A 21,000-nucleotide genomic window follows, 5' to 3' on the forward strand; every position below is an offset into this window, starting at 1 on the left:
TTAAGTCCTAATTGCACTAATTGGGTTGAGGAGTAGGGACCATTTGAAATTACAGGCTAAAGAAATAAAATGTGTCTCAGAAAGACACACATATTTGCTGTAGTACAGCTAATAGTTATTTAATCACGTCATTATGTTCAGCATCTTTCCCAAGCAGGTGTCCTGCCCTTGGACCAAGATGCACCCCTAGTGACACATTGATTGACACAGCAACCAACCAATCGGGAACGTGTCTTGCCTCAGTTTGCAGCCCTTTAGCATCCGATTGGTTGCTATGGGCGGGTCCCTGTTATCCCAAGCAGTGGCGCTGTCAGCCAGGGCGGCACGATTCCTGGAGGAGAGAGACGAGGCGGATTGATGAAAACAAGCCACCGAATAGCATAAACAAAGAACTTGTGCCAGGAAATGTCCCCGTAGTGGCCAAAAATCGACGCAGAAGAGGTACTGTTCAGTTTAACGTTGAATTAGTGTTTCGTCTGGTGGTTATTTTCATGGTTCTGTGTTGGCCACAAAGACAACCAAAGCAGTGCCTTCATTTAATATCGATAGCTGCAATTACCAGGGCTTGTGCCAGCTGCTAGCCACCTATGTAGCCATAAGCGCAGCCGCTTTTAGTTGTTGGTACCCATTGTAGAGAAGAAAATGTGGCTAACATGAAAACCACTGTCTGGTTTCCTTGGCAGCACTCCCTCAGCGAACATTGCAGCGTTGCTTTGTGGGGCAGACAAACCAAGCAACAGTCTTCGCGTTAACAGTCCCCGTAAATACACACTTTCGTGATGGCGGTGAACGATAACACGCTTACCCTGCTTGTTAGCTTCCCGTTAGATAGCTTAAATAGTCAGTGTAGATGTTTTTAAGGTGTACGAACAAACAAACTACAGGACGTCTCGTAGTGTAACATAGGAGCCGGATGTCTCGCAGTGAAAGCCGGCTGTCTGATAGCGTGTCTGCGCCTTGCGACCTCTCACTGATGTGATGATTGGGAGTCCTGATTTATGGGTTGTGGAACAGAACAGCCTTCAAATAGTAACATTTAAACTGGCTATGGTTCAGGGATGTGCGTGATCCCGCCTGAGTTACAGTGTAACTTATTATTCTACAGCTGAGATGTTCAAGAGTCAGCTTGGATGTTTTGTGAAAGAAAGCCAGCGTGTGAGCACACGTATTATTTACATGCACTCGCAGTCTGCAGTACTGTTGTGGACCTTCATTTCTTGAAATCTGGCAAAGCAGAACCATATATACGTTGAATGATTGACCTTTTGTGTGAATATTTTTTTAACACTTGTCTAGTCCCCGAGTCTAGTCAGGTTTTGGGTCCACTGACTCCCCCTGCCTCTCACCACCCCACCCCCCTGCTCCTTCCTCATGAGTCAGTACCCCCCTCTTCATCTCTCCAGCTGTTTGAGACAGCCAGTCTACAACGGCGACCCACTTAACTCCATTGTTCTGTGTCTGGAGTAACACACACAGACAGCTCGTCATGTGTTTCACAGCACCGAGGCCCTCTGACGTTTCCCTCAATCTTTCATTTATTGTCGCCAATTAACAGATCCTGTCCACAGGGAGTAGTGAATATCTCCTCGCTAACCTCCATTTTCAGCTAAGGATTCTGCTACACGTAAGCAGGATTTTCTACTTGCTTGGATGTAATACACTCATACATATATTGAAAGAACTATCTCGGTTGGGTTTTACTTATCTGGTAATAAGCTTCTTGCATGTTGATGCATTCTCAGAAGATACACATGACAATGACAAAAAAAAATGGTGATTTGCTATCAGCTCCCATGTGTTTCATTGTATGATTTTCTGGGGATTTTTTTAAAATCCATATAATCCCTTTTTTTTTTTTTTTTTAAGTAAAGATTCTTGGCATTCTAGCATTAAGAGTTGTTCCAGTGTCACGGACAAGGTTTCTTAAATCAGGGACTCCAGTCATGTTCGTCCTTCCTAATCCTGCAGCTGTTTTTGTCATGTGAGTGTGGATGATAGAGATAACTTAAGCTGTACCATCTGTCTATTGGCCAACTATTTGATCGCACAAATTTTCAAGTCTGTCCTCCTCTCTTTGAATTCATCGCCATAGATATCACAACCAAAGAAGCTCATTTAGATGAACAGAGAATTGTCTCCTGTCGTCCAAATAACCAGCAGATTGTTTCACTTATTTGCTGGACATCTTGTGAGCTGTGTGACAGAGATTAGCATATATAAAGCTCAAGAAGCTTACTTATTAGTCCTACGGTGTGAGTGAGCGGCACTGCTCCTGTCTGAATTTAAATCCCTTTCGGAGCAGTGCAATGAAACATGAGATTGACTTCCATTTCAAAGGAATTAATCATGCAAACCACTGTCCCAAGGATGACACCGCCACAATGCCAAACTATGTGTTGTTTACACATGTCAAATTTAAAGCATTTCATCTTTACTGGGTTTGTGATCGTTTCGTGTAGTAGTCAACAAAGGGGTTCTCCTTTGTTGCATCTTGTTGCTCGTCTCCTTATGGGTTCTCAGTTTGTGTCGTACGATCATTATGTGCGATCAGCTTGTACAGTGTCGGGATGGTACGAGCTTCACATGCTGAAACTGTGTTTGACGTCCCCCACTCTGATCCGTCTTTCCTCGCTGTTATTGTTTCCATAGATACCCCTCGGCACCTCACTCCCACTGGCTTACATAACCCGATGTTTCTCCCAGATACACACAAGTACATATACAGCAGATTCACGAGTACTTTCTATCCACACACACACACACACACACACACACACACACACACACACACACACACACACACACACACACACTTTCCTTGCTGTCACACTCCTTGTGTGACTTTGCCCCAGGTGCTAATGACCTGGTAATGACCTGGTGGTAATGACTACGGTACTTATTTTATGGGTGTGCCCTACTCGTGAATTTTGCTTTGATGTTCACAGTTTATATTTTTTTCTAAACGATCTGATAAACCTGTTTGACCTGTGTGTTAGGATAATTACACTTGATTTATTCAAGGATGTATTTATTTGATTTGAGCATGTTGTGTGTTTGTTTAAAGGCTTTAGATAATTGTTCTGGGAATGTTTTCACTCCTGCTAGATTTGACATAGCTCCAAGACAGTTTGGTGATGCGTAAGTATGCTCATTAGAGACTCCAGAGATGGTGTTACAGAACGCAGCCCTGTATGTATAAAAAGGCTTATGGGCATACTTCACTGTATTGTGTGTGCTTCCATGTACATTTCTATGAATAATAGCTGAGTGTGCATTAAGGGAGAGTGGGGGTGTGTTTGATCATTTCTAAGCTGCCTTGTTTGTTTTTAACCACAAAGAAGTAAGACTGGATGAAACTACAGAGTCAAAAATGTCACTTACTCCATAAGATGGATTTTCATGTCTGCAATCGACTCGAGGGGGCGCCATTGTAGAGCTGGTGTTGGCCTGATAGTGACAGGAGGGGAAAAAAACAAAACAAAGGAGCTGAGAGAGCCAACACAGCTGACTGTAGCAGTTGTCAATTAATTACTTCCTTGACAAACATGTCTTGAGGACTTTCAGTTCATTTCAGTTGTTCATGATGTTTTCATAATGCCTGGTACTGCTTTTCTTCTATTTCATATTAGTCTTAAAGGACAAGACCGTATTTTTTGACATTGGGCCCTTGATTTCACATTATAACATGATGTTCTACTCACCCCTGCTTGTTGTTGAACATTTGGAGCTGTTCCGAAGATATTCGCGAGGCGTCTGGCTGCTCTCTTGAGATATTCGGCCATGAAACGGTTTCCTATGGGCAAGCTTATACAGGCACAAACTATGCTGTTTATAATTTATTAATTACTGTACACTAGCACTGATAACGTGGAGGTGCGTCGCTTACTTAAAAAAATCCGGGTTATTGTAATTTTGAATTTTAGCCGAATGAATAAATAGGCAGCAGGTCTGTGGGCTGTCTGTGGCAGTAGCACGACGATGACGTCAGTAACACCCACTTTACGACAAAAAATCTAAATTACAGTAACCCGGATTTTTTAAAGTAAGCGACGCACCTCCACGTTATCAGTGCTAGTGTACAGTAATTAATAAATTATAAACAGCGTAGTTTGTGCCTGTATAAGCTTGCCCATAGGAAACCGTTTCATGGCCGAATATCTCAAGAGAGCAGCCAGACGCCTCGCGAATATCTTCGGAACAGCTCCAAATGTTCAACAACAAGTAGGGGTGAGTAGAACATCATGTTATAATGTGAAATCAAGGGCCCAATGTAAAAAAAAACGGTCTTGTCCTTTAACCCCTTAACGCCTATTGTCGCATATATGCTACAAACCGTAGCCGGAGTAACCGTTGACTCCAAATTGACCAGGATGCCTGTTGTCACAAATTTGCAACATACCAAAAATTCTATTTATTTTTTGTGCAAAAGTGAAATTATTAATCTCAGCATTATTTACCATCTACTTAAAGGTTAAAACACACGCAAAGCATTTTTTTTTATATACAGCTATATAAATTCAGGCATAAAGGGTTAAAATGCAGGCTTTGCTGCACCGGAACTCTAATATGATGATCCCACATCTTGAGATAGTGTGCATTTACTTGTGACAGTATATTTCTGCACCATGGTATTTTTTTTATAAAATATCCCAACACTGTTATCTTGAAAAAATGTGAACAGGGCGTTGCCAAACATTCGCTGCAGAAATTAGTTTGAGAAAAATGAAAGTTGTACTTTCATTCCCTCATGTCACTGTTTAACCACAAGCGGAGTGAGTACCACAGCGCTTCTCATTACAATGCTATGTTCTTCGTAAACCCGCATCCTGGCATAGATGAACACTCCAGCTAACAATCTGAGTGGATTTGATGAACTCTGTGGGGAGCATAGCCAATCCACAAAGATCCCACCCCGCAACCCACAGGGTCCAAAGGTTCTATTGCTAAGATCCCAGTATCAGACGTTCCCCGGACACCCTCAGATGTTCTTTGTCCTCGCCCTGACTCATCAGAGTTGTTTTCGCAGCATTGGGAGGACCTACTTTATGCTAAGCGGGTGGTCATAATACTATAGCTGATCACCATATGTATAATGACCCAAAGTCAGGCAAAGTGCTGCACTTTAGTGTTTTACCTGTGATGATAAATTTCTGCTTCTTTGTAATTTTACAATGTTACATTTCAAAAGCCATCAACAGACTTGATACATTAACTACATTTCTTATTATATGTTGCTTTAGTTGCTGCACAATGCATACTTTTACTTTCAGTTTGCGAAAGCTTTTGCCTATGCAAAATCTTGGATTTAGGAATTTTACATGTAGATTTTGCATAAGTGAAAGATCCCATTACTCCTTCCACCCTTGCAGTCTTCTTGATCGTCAGAAGAAGCATATACCCTCTATGATTTATTGATGCTAAAGAGAAAGCTGATTGGAAGTTGTTGCTTGGCACAGATTTGAACCCCGCAAAGCCACAAGAAAACAAAGAAGTAATTTTGTTTTTTTGGAGCGGCTGTAAACAAATGCTCAGCATGTACTTGATCGTATCTTCTCAGAATAGATCTCAGGGCAACAACTGGGAACAAATGTGGTCGTGAGGAAAGGCTACATTGCTTTTACGAAGCGACGGACTCTTGCCTCAGTGCATAAGCCTTAAGTAAACTCGTTTATCCTCTCAGCTCTCCTGTTAAACCGGGTTGCTGAGCATCCTGGGCGGTCCGGGCAACGGTTAACATGACAACATATTTGAGTGACAGAAAGAAGTTTTCCATTGTTGCAGAGGTCTCAATGGGTGTCAGTTTAAATTGTGAGGGGAGAATGATAACAACAAGCAACGATTCTTGGGTTGAGGTTTTCTTCTCTCTACCAACCAGGGGTTGATAACTACGTCACTGAAGTTGATTTTGTGTGAATCAATTCATTCACAAACAAATGCCGGCTAAAGTTTAAATCTGTGAAGTGAATTGACAAAGATGTGGAAAAGAGGGGGGAAAAAAGTCTGAAGCAAAGTAGAATAGATGTTCGTGTTCATAAACAAATACAAAAAGTTATCATGGCACATTCTTTGTGGCTTCTTTTGGCTATGACCATTGCTGCGTGGGAGAGGAAATGGTTTTACATTTCAGACTATATGTGAGACTGGATGGCACCACTCTGTCTATTATCTTTTAGCTCCGGCTCCATATCTAATATTACAGAGACACATGAAAGAAAGTCCAAAATAAAGACCATCAGGTGTGATGACTCATGGAATTATAGGACAATTAAAAGAGCCAAAAATCGGACAGAAATAAAAACTAAACATGGATGACTCAATGGGGGTTGTGACATTGTTAGGACACTCTTTCTGTTCGCCCAGCGTCTTAAGCTAAAACCGGGCTGTGATGCTGTGGTTTGTCTGTGTGTCTGTATTGGTCTGTTAGTTTGTCTCGGCCTACCAAAGCGTGTCTCTACAGTGGGTTACCAGTGGCACTTAGCTCATAATTCACGTACAGACACATTTATGGGCAATATCTGCCTCGCAACTCATGAAGTTAATTATGACCATTGAGACATAAGAATGAATCCACTGTGTGCTTGCATAACAAAAAGCATTCCCCTGCAGGAGCGACTAGACTTCCCGTGTTTGTTTCCAATTGAAATGTGTATTTGAATGTTGTCGTCAGTTCACCTTCCATCCTTAACTCATTTAAAAGCAGTCGGAAAACTAGTTTTGCATCACAGAGCGAAAGAGAGGTCAAAGGGTGTTATTATTGATGGGTTTTTCCGTGAATATAAGGAGTGACAGTGTCAGTGTTTGATCTATTGCTTTAAACACAGTTGATCAGGTCATGCAAACAACAGGACGAGCTGAGTAGCCACAGTAAAGTCCAGAATAGATAAATAAATAAAACTGTCAAACGAAATTCAAATATGTTGCCGAACATATCTGTATACTTTCTCGTTGTTGCTGTTTTATGTCAAAACCAACACAGTCTTGCTGATGATTGGTTAAGCTGTGCCTTTTCTTTGTTTATCAGATTTTTCAGTTAATGAAGGGTCAAAAACAATCTGCTGTTTGTACATGTGTGTGTGTGTGTGTGTGTGTAAGAGTGTGTCAGAGTGTGTGTGTGTGTCTGTAATACTTGGCTCTTGTACTCCCCCAGGAGACGGCACGCCTTTCTAACTGACTTTGGCAAATTGCCGCCCAGTGCTTTTTTTTTTTGCCACCCTTAACTATTTCTTTGCCAGATAGTCAATGAAACACCTTTTTAAAGAACATTTAAACATCAGCTGTCATCATCAAGTATCTCTCTATCCAGACGTGATTGGTTAAGTGTGTGTGGGATTTCTTTTATCTCATTGAATCTGCATTCAAGTGAAGTGACAATTCCTGTAGTTTTTGGTTAATAACGGTTACAGTTCAAATTTAGCACTTGCACAAAACAATATATAAAAAAGGATGACATTTTTCTAGTTTCTGAGATTAACTTTATTTACTCAACACCGCTGGAGACTGGATGAAAAATTGACAAAACAAAATACCAGCCAACACCCTGGCCCTGACTCAATTCTGACTTTCAGTCAGATGGTTGGTTAGATCTTTAAGATAAGGCAAACGTGTCCGGTCAGGGTTGCATTACCTGCAGTGCAACTTGGCTCCAGACACTTTGGTCTGAGATATAGTTTTGCTACAGGGGTGTTAAGGCTGATTCTTACTCGCTCATACTAGCTGGTCGCAAATGGCGCAAACGGTCACGTGACCCAAAATTCCGCCACGCCCCCCGTCGCAAGCTAGAAAATCCTCGCGCGGCGCAAGGGCGCGCACACAACTTTTTTTCTGACTTCGCGCGCGCTCAACTGGAAACAGCTGACCAAGAAAAAGAAAAAATGAACACTGCAGAGACCGCGGTGACCGAGAGGGTGCGCCTCTACAAACATCTGTACGACACGTCTATGAAGTTACACTGGGACAACGTTTGACAAAGTTCGTCTTGTTGCAAAGGACGAACATTCCACCTTCTCTTCTGTTTTTGCCACAGCCTCTTAGCTCTGAGATACATATACAGTTCTACACCCAGAGTAAATTCATTCCGCATCAGATGTGCCAGCCTCTGCTGACGTGACACCACAGTTGGCATTGTGTATGCTTTCTTCGTGTGCTTTTCAGCTTGTTTCCTCAACAGTGACGCTCGCTGGTCTGGAGAGAACTGCAAATGTGACGCATTCTCAGCGCAAACTGCGCTTATGAGCTGAAGGAACTGTGAAGGGGCTGGCGCTTTCGATGACGTCATTAATGGTTCTCGAGCCAGAACAGTTGCGCGTTTGCGCCGAGTATGAATCAGCCTTTATACGTTGTGAGTACACAAGAGTCCAAACGTGCAAGGCTCCAGTGGTGAATTCGTAGACTGGGTAGGACATTTGACTCAAAGGGTGTATGTGTAGAGTATCTTTTTATGTCGATGTGTATCTACCATGCAGGTGTGGAACGCGATCCTTCACACTTTGGATCGCATTGTTGCTGAAAAGTGCTATATAAATAAATTTCACTTCACTTCACTTCAAGGGGACATTATAAAAGCAAATCTGGGTCTGTGGTGCCTTCAGCTGTGCTAGGGCCGTCACGGTACTAGAATTTCAATCTTTAACTCAAGGTAATACCAGTTATTCATAAGTCCGTGTTTTGAACATCATCTTGCTCGTTCATGTGTTCAGCTGCTAATGACGGCATGGAGGATTTGTGCTAATTTAATGAGGCCAAGGTGGCACTGTTGATATCAAAACACTTGAAAATGAGTTTCTAATACAATCCTAATCTTTAGTATTTAGAATTGCCTGAGTATAGTGTATAATTGTCTTGAGTATTTTTTTTCTTTCTTTCTTTCTTTGAAAGATTTTTGTCAAACCTACGGTGTGGACCTCTGCAAGTGAAAATTGGCAGGCCCTTTGTTGCTGATTGCTGCCAGCAGGTTTTTAGCCTTGAGCAATAATACAAGCAGGATATAGAGATGTGATTAGATCAGTTTCTTATAGCATAACGCATTCTCTCAACCTGCCAAACTGCTTACAGACCATTTTTCATGCAGTACTTACCAAGTAAATTAATTTGGGGGCGGAAAAGAGGTTTCCCCTACTTAGATGTACTTTTGTTGGCTGTAGAATTGTCCACAGCACGAACCGACGTGCAGCTACAACTGAAGGCCACACATCACGACAAGCACGTTTTCATGTCAGCAATAATGATAATTAAACTTGTGCTGCAGTCCGTTCACACTGGATGTGAGAGTTTTGTTGTTCTTACACCCCCACATGAGCTTGAGGGTGAGAAGCTCAGTGGAGCTGATGTCATGACAATAGTGGAGTAAACAGCAGGAAGTCACCTCAGGGTAGGCATCTCCTGAGAAACACTGACTAATCTACCTGCAGAGAAAACGAGAGTAAAGTACAGGATCCACAGCAAGGATTTTTTTTTAAAGAGAACTTACCGAAAGGGCAAATGAATTATTCATATAACTCAGTATTTTAATCACTATTGCTTTTATTGTCTGTATTCAATTTTTCAAGTAAAATCAGTTTTAGTTTTTCGGAGGGTTTTGAGTAGTCAGGGGTTCCTTATCACAGCCTACCATCACTGCGTGTAATAAACACCATCGACCAAAACAAAGCATTTAAAACAAAATGTATTAATAAAAAGGAATTCTGCAGGAGTTTCAAAGGCAGGAGGCCGGATGATCATCTACGTTTTGAGGTCTGGGTTAATTCCTTATCCTTTTCTGGCTTTATACATTTTGGTAGTTGCCAGTTTTTCTTTAAAAACCCAGTTCCTCGATAAAACAGAAGAGTATTCAAGCATATATTCGTCTTATCTGTCACGCTGGCAGTAGTTTCTCACATTTATCTTTGGAATGCATCCGCTAATTAAGCCCAAAAGCTGACTTCCAGAAAATATTTTGACTGCGCTCAGAATTCTCCCTGTTTGTGTTTGGCTTTGTTTCCCCCTCTCTAAAATGGGTGTGTCTGCCCTCAGTAATCCTACACCATTAACACGTTGAAGTTACTGTAACTGGCTAAACAGCCTCAACCAGTGAGCACAGGGAGTCTTTTTCACACCCACATGTCACGTTCTGGCTGTGTAAATCAAGCAACTGCATGCTAATCTATTGTGTTGTACCCCTTTACAAAAACAAAAGGATGAAACTCGAGTGAGGAAACAGGTGTGTGAGAAAAGGACGTAAGACAGAAGTCAATTTTCTCATTGCCAAACAGTGTGTAGTGAGGGGAAGGGGGCAGCTGAAATGAAATGAAGAGAGAGAGAGAGGGAAAAAAAACAAACTCTGACAGGGCGAGGGAACAGAAGAACCACCCAAACTTTCCAAACTACCCAATCAAGCTGCGTTCTTGGAATTGGATCCCTCCCTTGCTCACCACCTGAGAGCGAAGAAACACAGCTGTGCCTCAGAGACTCAAAAGACTGAGAAAGAGGAAGCGAAAAGACCAAAGAGCAGGTGAGAAGCTGGACGTGCGAAGAGCGTCAAACTTTTTCAGAAAAACCTGCCACTTAAAACAAAAGGAGACAAAGAGAGATTTTATCAGTCTTCAGCGAGAGAGAGTGAGAAAGAGACTCAGGAGAGAAGAACCTGCATTCTCAGGAGAGCTATGTAACAACAAGGCAATGAGCTCATCATCTCTGGATTGAATGAACTCGACAAAAAGGAAAGAAACCCAAAGAGGAAACGTATATTTAAACTCTACACAACCCCGAGAGGAAACTGGATACGTTTTACTACCTTTCGTCGTTTCTTTTTTACTTCTACTGAATCTATCTTTAAACTATGTAGGGTCCACTTGCTAGTTCTGAGGAGTGCCTCATTTTGACTACCAGGAGTGGGTTGAACTCCTGCGTCACGTGAGGCAAACAGTGGAGACATGTCTGTGGAGGATGTGAGTAGCACTGCCAGCCTTGGGGCTGAAAATGGTGCTTCAGACCGTTGCAATGGCCTCTCTCTGCGGGTAGGCCAGGAGCAGGATGTGGAGAGCCAGAGCCAAGGCCAGGATGGCATAGTCCTGGGGCTCATTGCCTGTCTATCACAGGACACGTTCCATCCAAGTGCCTTCACTGGGAGGTTTTCCAAGATCCAGTCCAAATCCAGAAAAAGAAGAAACATCCTTATAGGTAGGTGGAGACGAGCTGCAGAGTTTTGTTTTTTGTTTTTACTTGATGTCTTGTGTGTGCATATTCTCACTTGACTTGAATATTTTTTTGAGGCTGGAAATTAAACTGAAATCAATATCCTCAACTCACTCTCTGGAATGTTGGTGTGATGTTTGTTTTTTTTTGGTTTTTTTTTACCGTCCAGTGTTTTGGCAAAGATCAGATCTATTACCACATACTCAGCCCCTGCCTGTCTTTCCTTGTTTGCCACAACACATACGAATTTGAGTGTCTTTGTCGTGGCTTTTGAGTTTTTGAGAAAACGGCACACTGTTACTTTACTCATCCTTACTCTACAGAATGGCAAACGAATGGCCTCAGATGTAGGTGTGGAATCGTCCTTTTGCCCAAACAACTAGCTCTTTCTCAGTTTACCTTATCTCCTGAGAATCTCGTACCCAAACACTTCCAGCTGTGGGAGACCTTAAGTAGCCTGTCGAAGCAGAATGAAACTGAACGTATGACGAAATGCAGCTGTAATATCACAGAATTTATATTGATTAATGTGCCGTATTTTACAAGATGCAACTGGAGCAACTGCCGAAGCTCTCTGTCACTGCATTCGTTGCAAACACACTGCACTTGAAAGTGATGCTGAATCTTTGTCTGAACTCGCATCCTTTCAGTAGCAGGAATATCAGTCCATCTTTGCAACTTGTACTCTGCTCTTGTCTATTTCGTAAAAATTACGGTCGTATCTCTTGATTGCTGAAAAGAGAAAGAGATCATCGTTTCTGTTCACTTTTGGAAAGTCACAGTCGGGTCAAAATGAGCAGGAACAAAGCCTTATTTGAACCGATGACTAAACATTATTGCAGTAATTCCCCCGGTAGTTGAAAGCAAGGAGTAGTAAGAGGAATATTAAGAGATCAGGGCTCAGTGTTTCCTTGGTGTAAACTTTTGACAAGAAGAGGACAATGCCACATAAAGATGTGTATGGAAAAGTCATGAGAATATCATTGGAGTATAATTAAGCATATTAGGTTAAGTGGAGCAGAAATCAGTGGGAGCCATTTTGTACCTGACTATGTATTTCCTTCTTTTTGTCTGTGGGATTTAGCCAAACTTCAAAAGAAAGAGAGAAACTTGAGCAAACAGCAAAAAAAAAAAGGGAACTCTGGAGTGAGGTGGTGCCAAAGCACCACCTGCGCAAACATGTCTTTCGGGAGGAATTAACAGTAGCTTCCCGATAAATGAGCGCAAAGATTGTAAGGGTCAAATTGTCGACACAAGAAATGCCCTGAAATTGAATATTGTGGGGCTTCTCTGCTGCGAGGATCTGCCTGACCGAGGCTTTGATGTTAGGGAGACTGGTATGCCTGAAATGAAAACTTCTCACACACACATTCTTCACATGAGTTGTATATTGGATCAACCCACCTATGTCCAGGACACGGTGCTGCGTGAACCCTGAAACTCAAACAATCCCTCGTGGGTCGTGTGCAGCTATTTATTGACACGCTGTGCTTTTGTGGGGAGTCTGTGCCATTTTAAGCAGCTGGCATCCACCAGCGCATATCGGGTGAACGGATGAGTTGGCATGTTTAGTTGTGTTTTTGTGATTAGGTCAGCAATATTAAGAACTGACATAATTATGGAATTAATTGATAAGAAGATGAACTCAATCAGCAAATCAATTTATAAATTATTGCTAAAAGTTTATCGAGCTTATCCAGCATGAAGACTTGCTGCTTATCTGTTTCGCACACGGTTGTCAGCCGGTTTTCTGGACAGTTAGGGATTTTCTTTCATTTTGCTTGGCTTTACAAAATCGTGGCGAGCATATTTTTCATCATTCCTACTGTTAGCTTCAGCTGAAGCATAATCAAACCTGATGGATGGCTCAGATCTTGATGTGTTATCCCTGTGCCTCTCTTGGTTTTCTCCAGCTTCTTTGGTGTTCTCTCTCTGACAGACAAGCTCGACAGGTCAAATGTTGGCGGTTAATTTGCCACTGTCTATCTGTCGAACTCTTCTGATGGACTGAAGACCAGTCCAGGGTGTACCAAGCCTTTTGTCCAGCGTTCAGTGGGATAGGCTCCAATATTTAAAGGTCCACTACAGGTTGGTAGGTTGGTTGGATGGATGATATCACCACAAAAGGAATAGCTCAAACGATTAAATTATCATGTTAACGATATTTAAACCTGATTCTCTTAGTGAATCCATGAATTTTTTGATCATCAGAAAAATGATTGTTCTTTTCCAAGAAGAAATATAAATCAATGTAATGCAGTGATAAATGTGTTCGGATGTTTATCATATCACAGAAAAAAAAACAGAAAAAGACATTATCTGTTATATGTAGTGTAGTTTATATGCAATTGTATGTACTGTATGTAGTTTCAGTTTTTTTCAAAGATAAGCATCATTCTCTGCTCTGAAACACTGAGGTCGTGTCACTTTGCACAGCTTATTTAGTGGCCCGAGCTCTTCATCAAATTTCGACATCCGAGACATTTGCGGGACAATTGTGACACGGTTCGTACCATAGTGCAGTTAGCTGCTAATGCACGCTGTGCTTTATGGTCATAATTTAATGGAAGTGAGGTCATGTTTAGACCATCGATCACTCTTTCAGCAATTATACTTTCCAACATGTATTAAATGTGTAGAAGCAATACACTGAAGTGCCTTTACACAGATTATAGAGAAAAATGCTGAACATGGCCGCTTGTCAGGTCTGAAAATGTTCCAATTTGGATGATATATGTCTCCTTAAAATCCCCTCAAAGGAAGTAAAAGAGACATGTTTAATTAGATCTTAAATGGAATGCTGTTCAGTATATGTCTTATTAATTTGTCTGAATGTATGTTTGAATATATGTATGCATGAGTGTGTGTGTGTGTGTGTATGTGTGTGTGTGTGGAGGAGTCACATTCCAGCAGCTGGCATGCCCAGGCCTCTGCTCAGAATGTGTGCAATCCCAGGAGCTCCACGAGGGTGTGTGCGTTTTGATGTCCATGATTTCTGCTTGTAAGCTCAGTGATAGCTGTTCCTTTGTGGAAAATGTGCCCCTGTTCTCATTGTAGGTCATGAATTTGAATAGATTTTTACATCGTGGCAATAAGGTGCACTCCAACAAGCACTTCCCGTATGCGCGTTTCTCTGTCCAACCAAACGGCTCCTCCGTCCTCTTTTAGGATTTTGTTTACATTTAGCAAAGCAAATGCTCTGTCAGGGAGAGCTGGTGGATCTTAATTAGTACATTTCTTCTTGGTACCTTCGCCATCAAGAAATGCTGGGCTTACTCTGCCTTACTCCGCCAGCTTTCCCTCTTCCACAAAAAGGGCACGTGCCATGTTTATGTTTTATACATGACGGCTGACGCGTCCCCTAAATCTGCCACACATAACCATTGTCACGAGTGTGAGAAATGAAAATCAACTAACGTGAGGAAAAGTGATTTGGTGATGAGAGAGCAGACTTCAGGCATCTCTAATCATCTTTGAGTTTGGCTACTCGGTGCACCGGTAAGTAAGTGGAGGTTGTTAGCACAGGCACCCGAACAATGTCCGAACATGATTTTGCTCGTTGCATTTTGCCCTGGACTGTAGCAGAGTAAGCAGAAGTAAAAGAAGACAGGAATAGGTTTGCAGTGGTTCTCTGTTTTTTTTTTTTCTTTCTCCTTTGAGATTAGGCTTTAATTGTCTGTTAATGTGAACCAGGCCATTCTGTGCTCCATGGCTCTCCAGTGAGCTGCAGTTTTGCATGATATTGTATCCTATGCACATTCTACTCATTTTCTCTGCCCACCCTCCCTTTACCGTGCACATGTCCTGTGGCACTTCCGCAGTTCATCCGGGGAATTGCACGATGACCCCAATTATCCGCTTGCTCTTCCACTCTTATTCACCCGACCACGACGCCACTTCTATGTCTTTCTGCTTACACAAACATTTGTGGGGGCGGTCGATGTCTGTCCTTTATTTGTCTTAATTCCAAAAAATGTGCTTAAGCTCTTGATCTGTCACGGGCTTAAGATCTGTCATGATCTGAGCTGAGGTACTAAAGTAGGAGGACAGGATCAGCCGCGAGCAAGTTGGTGTGGACCAGTAGCTACTTGGAGTGCTGAAAACAAATCAAATGCCAGATTAAACACTTGCAGAAACCGTTGTCACGATAACACCCACACACATACAGACAGTCATGGTTTGAGAGAAAAAAAAAAACAGTACGTCATCTTGACCAATACATATTGGCATGTATGAGCTCATTAAATCTATATTAGTGGATGTGACGGATGATTGTTAACAAGGAGTGGCAGTACCAAACGAGTTTGCGGTAATACCAATATAATAATAAAAAAGTGAGTACATGGTGGATTAAGATGGCTGTTTATGTGATTTTCAATTAAAATAAATTGACATATTCAAATTCAGTTGCTTCTCAAGTATTGATATTGTTGTGTGTAACAGTATATATGTGTAGTGTGTAAAAACAGCTGCTCTGTCAGCGTTTCCCTAGTTCAGTTTAACCTGTTACAGTAGCTAGGGTGAGGTGGATAATACCGGATCTGCTGTAAAGTGCTCATCTACAAACATTTTATCTGCCACGTGCTTTGTGAATCAGTAACTGAACAATATACTCTACCTCTGCCTTTCCAGCGAGTCTATCATCCTGTGGCCAGATAGTCAACGATGGCCCTTCTTTTGCTGTGTAGTCTTGGCCTGATCTTTTAGTACGTGATGCTGTTCATCAGCTGCTGATGTTTCTGGTTTAAGTGGTGAGCAGAAGAACAACTAATGTCTCCAGCTGCAGTCCAGGATGGTGGAAATGGAGGTAGTGCAGGGCAAAAGGTTCACCGGAGAGCAGGGACTCGGGCAACTTTGGCAGCCTGTACTTTAGGACACATGAGGAGGGAGGGGACTGGCTAGATAGCAGCGAATGAGCTTAAACAATAACACCCCATGATAGACCACCACAAATGAAAGCATTGGAAATGTTGGATATTACGGCTAATGGCAAAGCCCTCTCATCTGATTACAAAAAATTATTCATTCTTTAATTATTCATTTTCACTCCAGCTGATCCCCATCTATGTTTCCCTGATGATGTCCTGACTACTGGGTCTTTATCACTGACAGTGTTTTTCTTTTCACCTTTTTTTTTGTTTATCTTATACTCTCTCCACTGTAATTTTTTTCTAGAGTGAAAGAAAATAATTCATTATAATTCAACACTGTGTAAATTATTGCACTTGATAGAATCCAGTCAGAGTTTGTATGCATTAACCTGAAGCAGTGACGCCACAGAGCAGCAGCTCCTGGTCACTGGCCGGTGCGTCCTGCCTGTCACTCATTCTCTTGGCTCTCATTGGCCAGAACATGCTAACAGCATCCAGAAAAAATATTACATTATTCTCGTTAGACGGCTCCATCTCTCTGTTTCCCATCTTCCGCTGCTTCTTTATTTCCCATCACTAAGTAGTTCTTTCCTTTCCATTTTACCACTCTGTATTTTCCAAGTCTCCCCCCCCCCCCCGCATTAATATCTGCTGTGTGTTGTCCTTTTACTCCCTCCCTCTCCCTCTTTTGCTCTCCTCTCTCTCTCCCTTGTCTTTTCTCTAAGAGGATTGGCTGCTTGTGTCTCTCAACATCTGTGTATCACTGTCCTGAGAGAGCAAAACAGAGAGGGGATGGGGGGGATGTTATCCAGCGAGATAGCAACACGGTGCTCAGGCAACGTTGACTGTGCTCTCTTTTTTTCTCTGACTCACACGTTCTCATCTGTGCATGCAAACAAACAAACACACGCACTCTCTCGGCAGCAGACAGCTGCAACATCCGCAGCGCTCGCTTCCCACCCGCATCCTTCTCACAGTCTCTCCCTGCCTTTCCCACTCGGATAGCTCTCCTCTGCCTCTCACTTGCTCTGTCCGCACCGCTTCATCCTGCCGTCCTGTCCCCTCTCTGGTGTCCGTCACCGTGGCGACATAGCCTCTGCAACCATGGCGACCAGCCAGCAGGATTCAGGGTTCTTTGACATCAGCATCAAGTCTCTCCTGAAGTCTTTAGGAGGCAGTGAGTACAGCTAACAGATGACAGTTGTTGTTGCTGGTATGCTGAACAAATGCATGACACACTGGTAATGGATTTATTAGCTGTCAGTAGATCCTCCAGTTTACAGACTGGGCTTATTTTTTGTATGTGTTTGGAGTCCAAGAGACTGAAGAACATGCAGCATATAACATGATCCAGACCGTCACTATTTGGCAGTATTGTGTAATGGAATGATGGAAGGAAAATGGTTGAGTAAGGCTCGAGAGGCTGAGGGTAAATCGGACTCGTCAGCAGTTTTTCTATATGAATTATACAGCATATTGCTCCCCAGACAAAGAAAAGATGCTTCCACTTTTCTGAAAGTCAAAGCAAAAAGTATCTCCGTTTTAAAACCGTTCTGAAACGTAAAACTATGTTCGTGTAAGTGAAGCCCATCATCAGCCCTACTTTTTTTGGACTGTTTATATTCCAAGAAACTCAAATCTCTTCATCAGTTTCTCAGTAATTGTTTATCAGACTGAACTGAATGCGTTTCAGAGGCAGTCATGAAGCCCCAGCAGCATCTTCCCTCACAGTTTCAAAGCGGACATGCTGTACTTACCCGCACAGCAGCAGGTTCAGCAATCTGAGACATGACTGAAGCTGAAAGCAGTGTTACTGCCCCACGGGGGCTCGTCACCATGCAGCCCCCAGTTTACCTTGACTGGGGCATTAGTTGTTTTCTTGGCGATGGAGAGGATGCAGAGAGCAGCCCGTTAACGCCGTGCTGTGATGATTTTCATAATGTTGAAAACAGAGCACTGCAAGTTCATTGTGTGTGTTTATGCATAGATGTGTGGACGCTTTCTGCTTGTAGTGATTAGATTTAATGTTCAGTCATTTGATAAAAATGTTTTGCAGTGTGTGAGTGGTTTGCAGGATGGCTGTTTGGAGTGTATATATTAGCTCTATGAAGGCTGCTGTCAGCAGTGTTATTTTGTTGCTGTGGGGATTACCAAGGAATAAAGCTATGTCCCCCATTTAAATTGTACATTGTTCCAGCCACAGAAACAAAATCAGAGGCGTCTGCGTCAAGGTCACGATAATGATGACAGGCAGAAGGCTTGAAAGTCAGAGTTGAAGGCCAAATTAGGTCTGCGTTTCAAGCACAAAATACTTATTGAGTGAAATAACTCGACGATAAAAAGCTGACCTCATCAACTTGAACTTGTTCCATCTCGTGCCACACTTTTGAAATAAGCACTGTCGTCTTCACTCAGACATCCTGCAGCTAAAAGAATCTCAGCAAAGCAGGTTTTTATTCTTACAGTTTTGAGTTGTTCTAATATATATGATACATATTTTCAGATAGAAATACAGTCCAGGTAACCTATAAACAAAAGCAAAAATATTTAGCGAGTATCCGCTCACATCAGCATTTCTGTTTTACGAGGTGAAATTTCCCGCTGTATGTCAGACTTTTTTATTTTACTAAGAGCCGACATAACTTGCTGTCTTTGTTAGTAATGAATAAATCTTGACAGCAAGACTTCCAACGTGCCAGATTTCCAGACTTTATCCCACCCGGTGACAGCTGATTCCCCAGACAACATGTAGGTTTGGTTCTGCAGGGGCTTGTCGAGGGCGTTTGGTGTGTGTGGAAATTCTCTGTGCTTTTGGAAGTGACTCATCACATTCTGTGTTCCCAAGAATCTACCAACCAACTGCACACGCATCCGCAAGATAGATTCATCCTCTCATAATTCCTGAAAACCCAACAGGAAGCTCGCAAGCCCCGAGTCAATATGTGGGTCTTAAATTCAGAAAGAGATGCATTCTCAAAATGTCACTTATGTACCGTCACTGTGTGTCAGATTTCAGCAGTTTTTTTTATCACCTCTACTCATATATACACATTATTATTCAGATATATTTCCAGGCCAGCAGCTGATCTTTTGTTTTTTTGTAGATTGACATTAAAGTAAGTCTTCAATCTCTGTGGCATTCCAGTCCTTCTCACTGACACATTTTCTTTCATCATCTATTTCTTTTCTCACGTACGCACACCCCTTATATTAATGACATTAAGGCGGTGTAATGGATTATCTCCGTTTGAACCCTGTGTTTACCAAATCAGATTAGCACCATTCGCCTTGAAGTTCAACCACATTATTTAGCTTTCCCGCACTTACACTATCGCGTGTATTCGTGCATGTGTGTACGTCTGTTTTCTCGTGTTTGCATTTGTGTATGAGCAGGGGTCAGTGGGAGTGGTGGGTATGTAAGAGAGTGACCGCCAGCAGTCTATATATAGTGCCTCCCTCCTCTCTTTGGCTCTCTCTCGAAGCAGTGTTGAAATTCCAACCCAACTCTTCTGGTCAGACCTTTGCAAGGAGCAGACTTTACTTAACTGCTACTGACAACTTAGAGACAACCACAGAATCATTTTCAAAGACGCACTTCATTCCACTGCTTCTTTCCAAATGGGCTTCAGGGATTCCAAGGTCACGGGAACTACTGTACGGAGGAGGGGTGGCACGTCAGAAGCGGAGCAGATGCATAAGTAGAAACTGATAGTTGGCATGTGGGCTCATATAGCTGCCAGGCATGGGATACCGCGCAGCCTCTGTTCAACACACTGGAAATATTCTCAGTCCACGTTGGTGAAGTTCACTCACGACAAAATAAGTTTGCGCTTGTTGTCTCTGTCTCTGTGTCTTCTGTTATTTTGAAAGAACACTCTCACACCATTTTTTTTTCTTCTGCTGACTGCAACTGTCTCAGCGTGGAGGCGTCAAGTTGCCTCACGTGGGCAGTTTCAACCTGGCAATGGCACCTCCAGTCTGGATACGACACATCTTCCTGTTTCATTTGGATTGAATGTGGGATATAGTCGTAATGCTGCTGTCATGACAGCTTTCTCTCTCGCCTCAGGCACCTCTTTTACTTTTTTACCTGTCGTGTTTTGAAAGATGGAGCTTCACACTTTTAGCTCTGGTTAAACCGGTACCAAAGCCAGACACCGCTGTTATGTCTGTGGTTTTTGGCATGATGAAGAAATCGCATATTAAAGACAAATGGCATTTGCGCCTCTAATCTCTTTCAAGGAATTATTTTGATAAAACCATGGAAGCCATCTTTTCTAGCCTGTAAGGACCCACTCCTCTGCCATCAAACTATTTCTTCCGATTTTATACACCGCGTTTGTGTTTTCTGCACCATGGAAGTGACAACTAAGTGGAGCAGGGCGAGTGTCATCAGCTTCATCAAGGGCCTTGGTAAGCGCACAGGGGCATGCGTTCATATGCACATGTGTTCGTGTCGGGTTTCAGCTAAATAGATTGCTGTGCATGAGGCCAAGAGGCCTGTCCTGCCCTGGAAATAATGCTCACCTCTGCGCTTAGGTCAGATCATGGTCATGACAAGTTAGTTAACACATAGTGTGTGTGTGTGTACGGATGAGTTTGAATTTTTTTATAAACCGTATCGCCTAAATTTGGAGTGATCTTCAGCAATAAATGTCTGCAGTTCAGAAGTCTTATGTGCCTCACGGTGGAGGGCATGTCAGTACTTTCAGAGATGCATGACAGGAAATGCCTTCTTTCCATTTATCAGTCTGACCTTTGGTAGTCTGTCTCACATGTTTTTGGTCTGTTTTTCATCACATCATGTTAGAATTGAAGCTTCCACTTTTTCTAATGATGTAATTATGTCGGGATATGAAGACGTGACCTTCCCCGCAGGTGTGTGTGTGTGTGTGTGTGTGTGTGTGTGTGTATCCATCTGTGTGCCGGGAGGCTGTTCCTGTCAAAGTTGGACAGCATA

At 42.5% G+C, this 21,000-nt stretch overlaps 1 protein-coding gene across 10 annotated transcripts in view; it reads left to right on the forward strand.

The window, feature by feature from the left end:
• Window positions 1–357: 357 nt before the first annotated feature.
• fryb (furry homolog b (Drosophila)) overlaps window positions 358–21,000 on the forward strand; it is a 54,762-nt gene continuing 34,119 nt past the window's right edge. For 2 of the 10 annotated variants that reach the window (XM_075487506.1, XM_075487507.1), the window contains exon 1: window positions 9,867–11,154. In XM_075487506.1, coding sequence (XP_075343621.1) covers window positions 10,908–11,154 — 247 coding nt within the window. In that variant the 5' untranslated portion in view covers window positions 9,867–10,907. Of the gene's footprint in view, window positions 442–9,864; window positions 11,155–16,862; window positions 17,218–19,514; window positions 20,454–21,000 lie in introns of those variants that run through there. The other 8 variants (XM_075487510.1, XM_075487511.1, XM_075487512.1 and 5 more) reach the window with 7 other exon arrangements.

The sequence above is a fragment of the Odontesthes bonariensis genome, chromosome 16 (assembly GCF_027942865.1).
Source record: "Odontesthes bonariensis isolate fOdoBon6 chromosome 16, fOdoBon6.hap1, whole genome shotgun sequence".
Taxonomy (NCBI): domain Eukaryota; kingdom Metazoa; phylum Chordata; class Actinopteri; order Atheriniformes; family Atherinopsidae; genus Odontesthes; species Odontesthes bonariensis.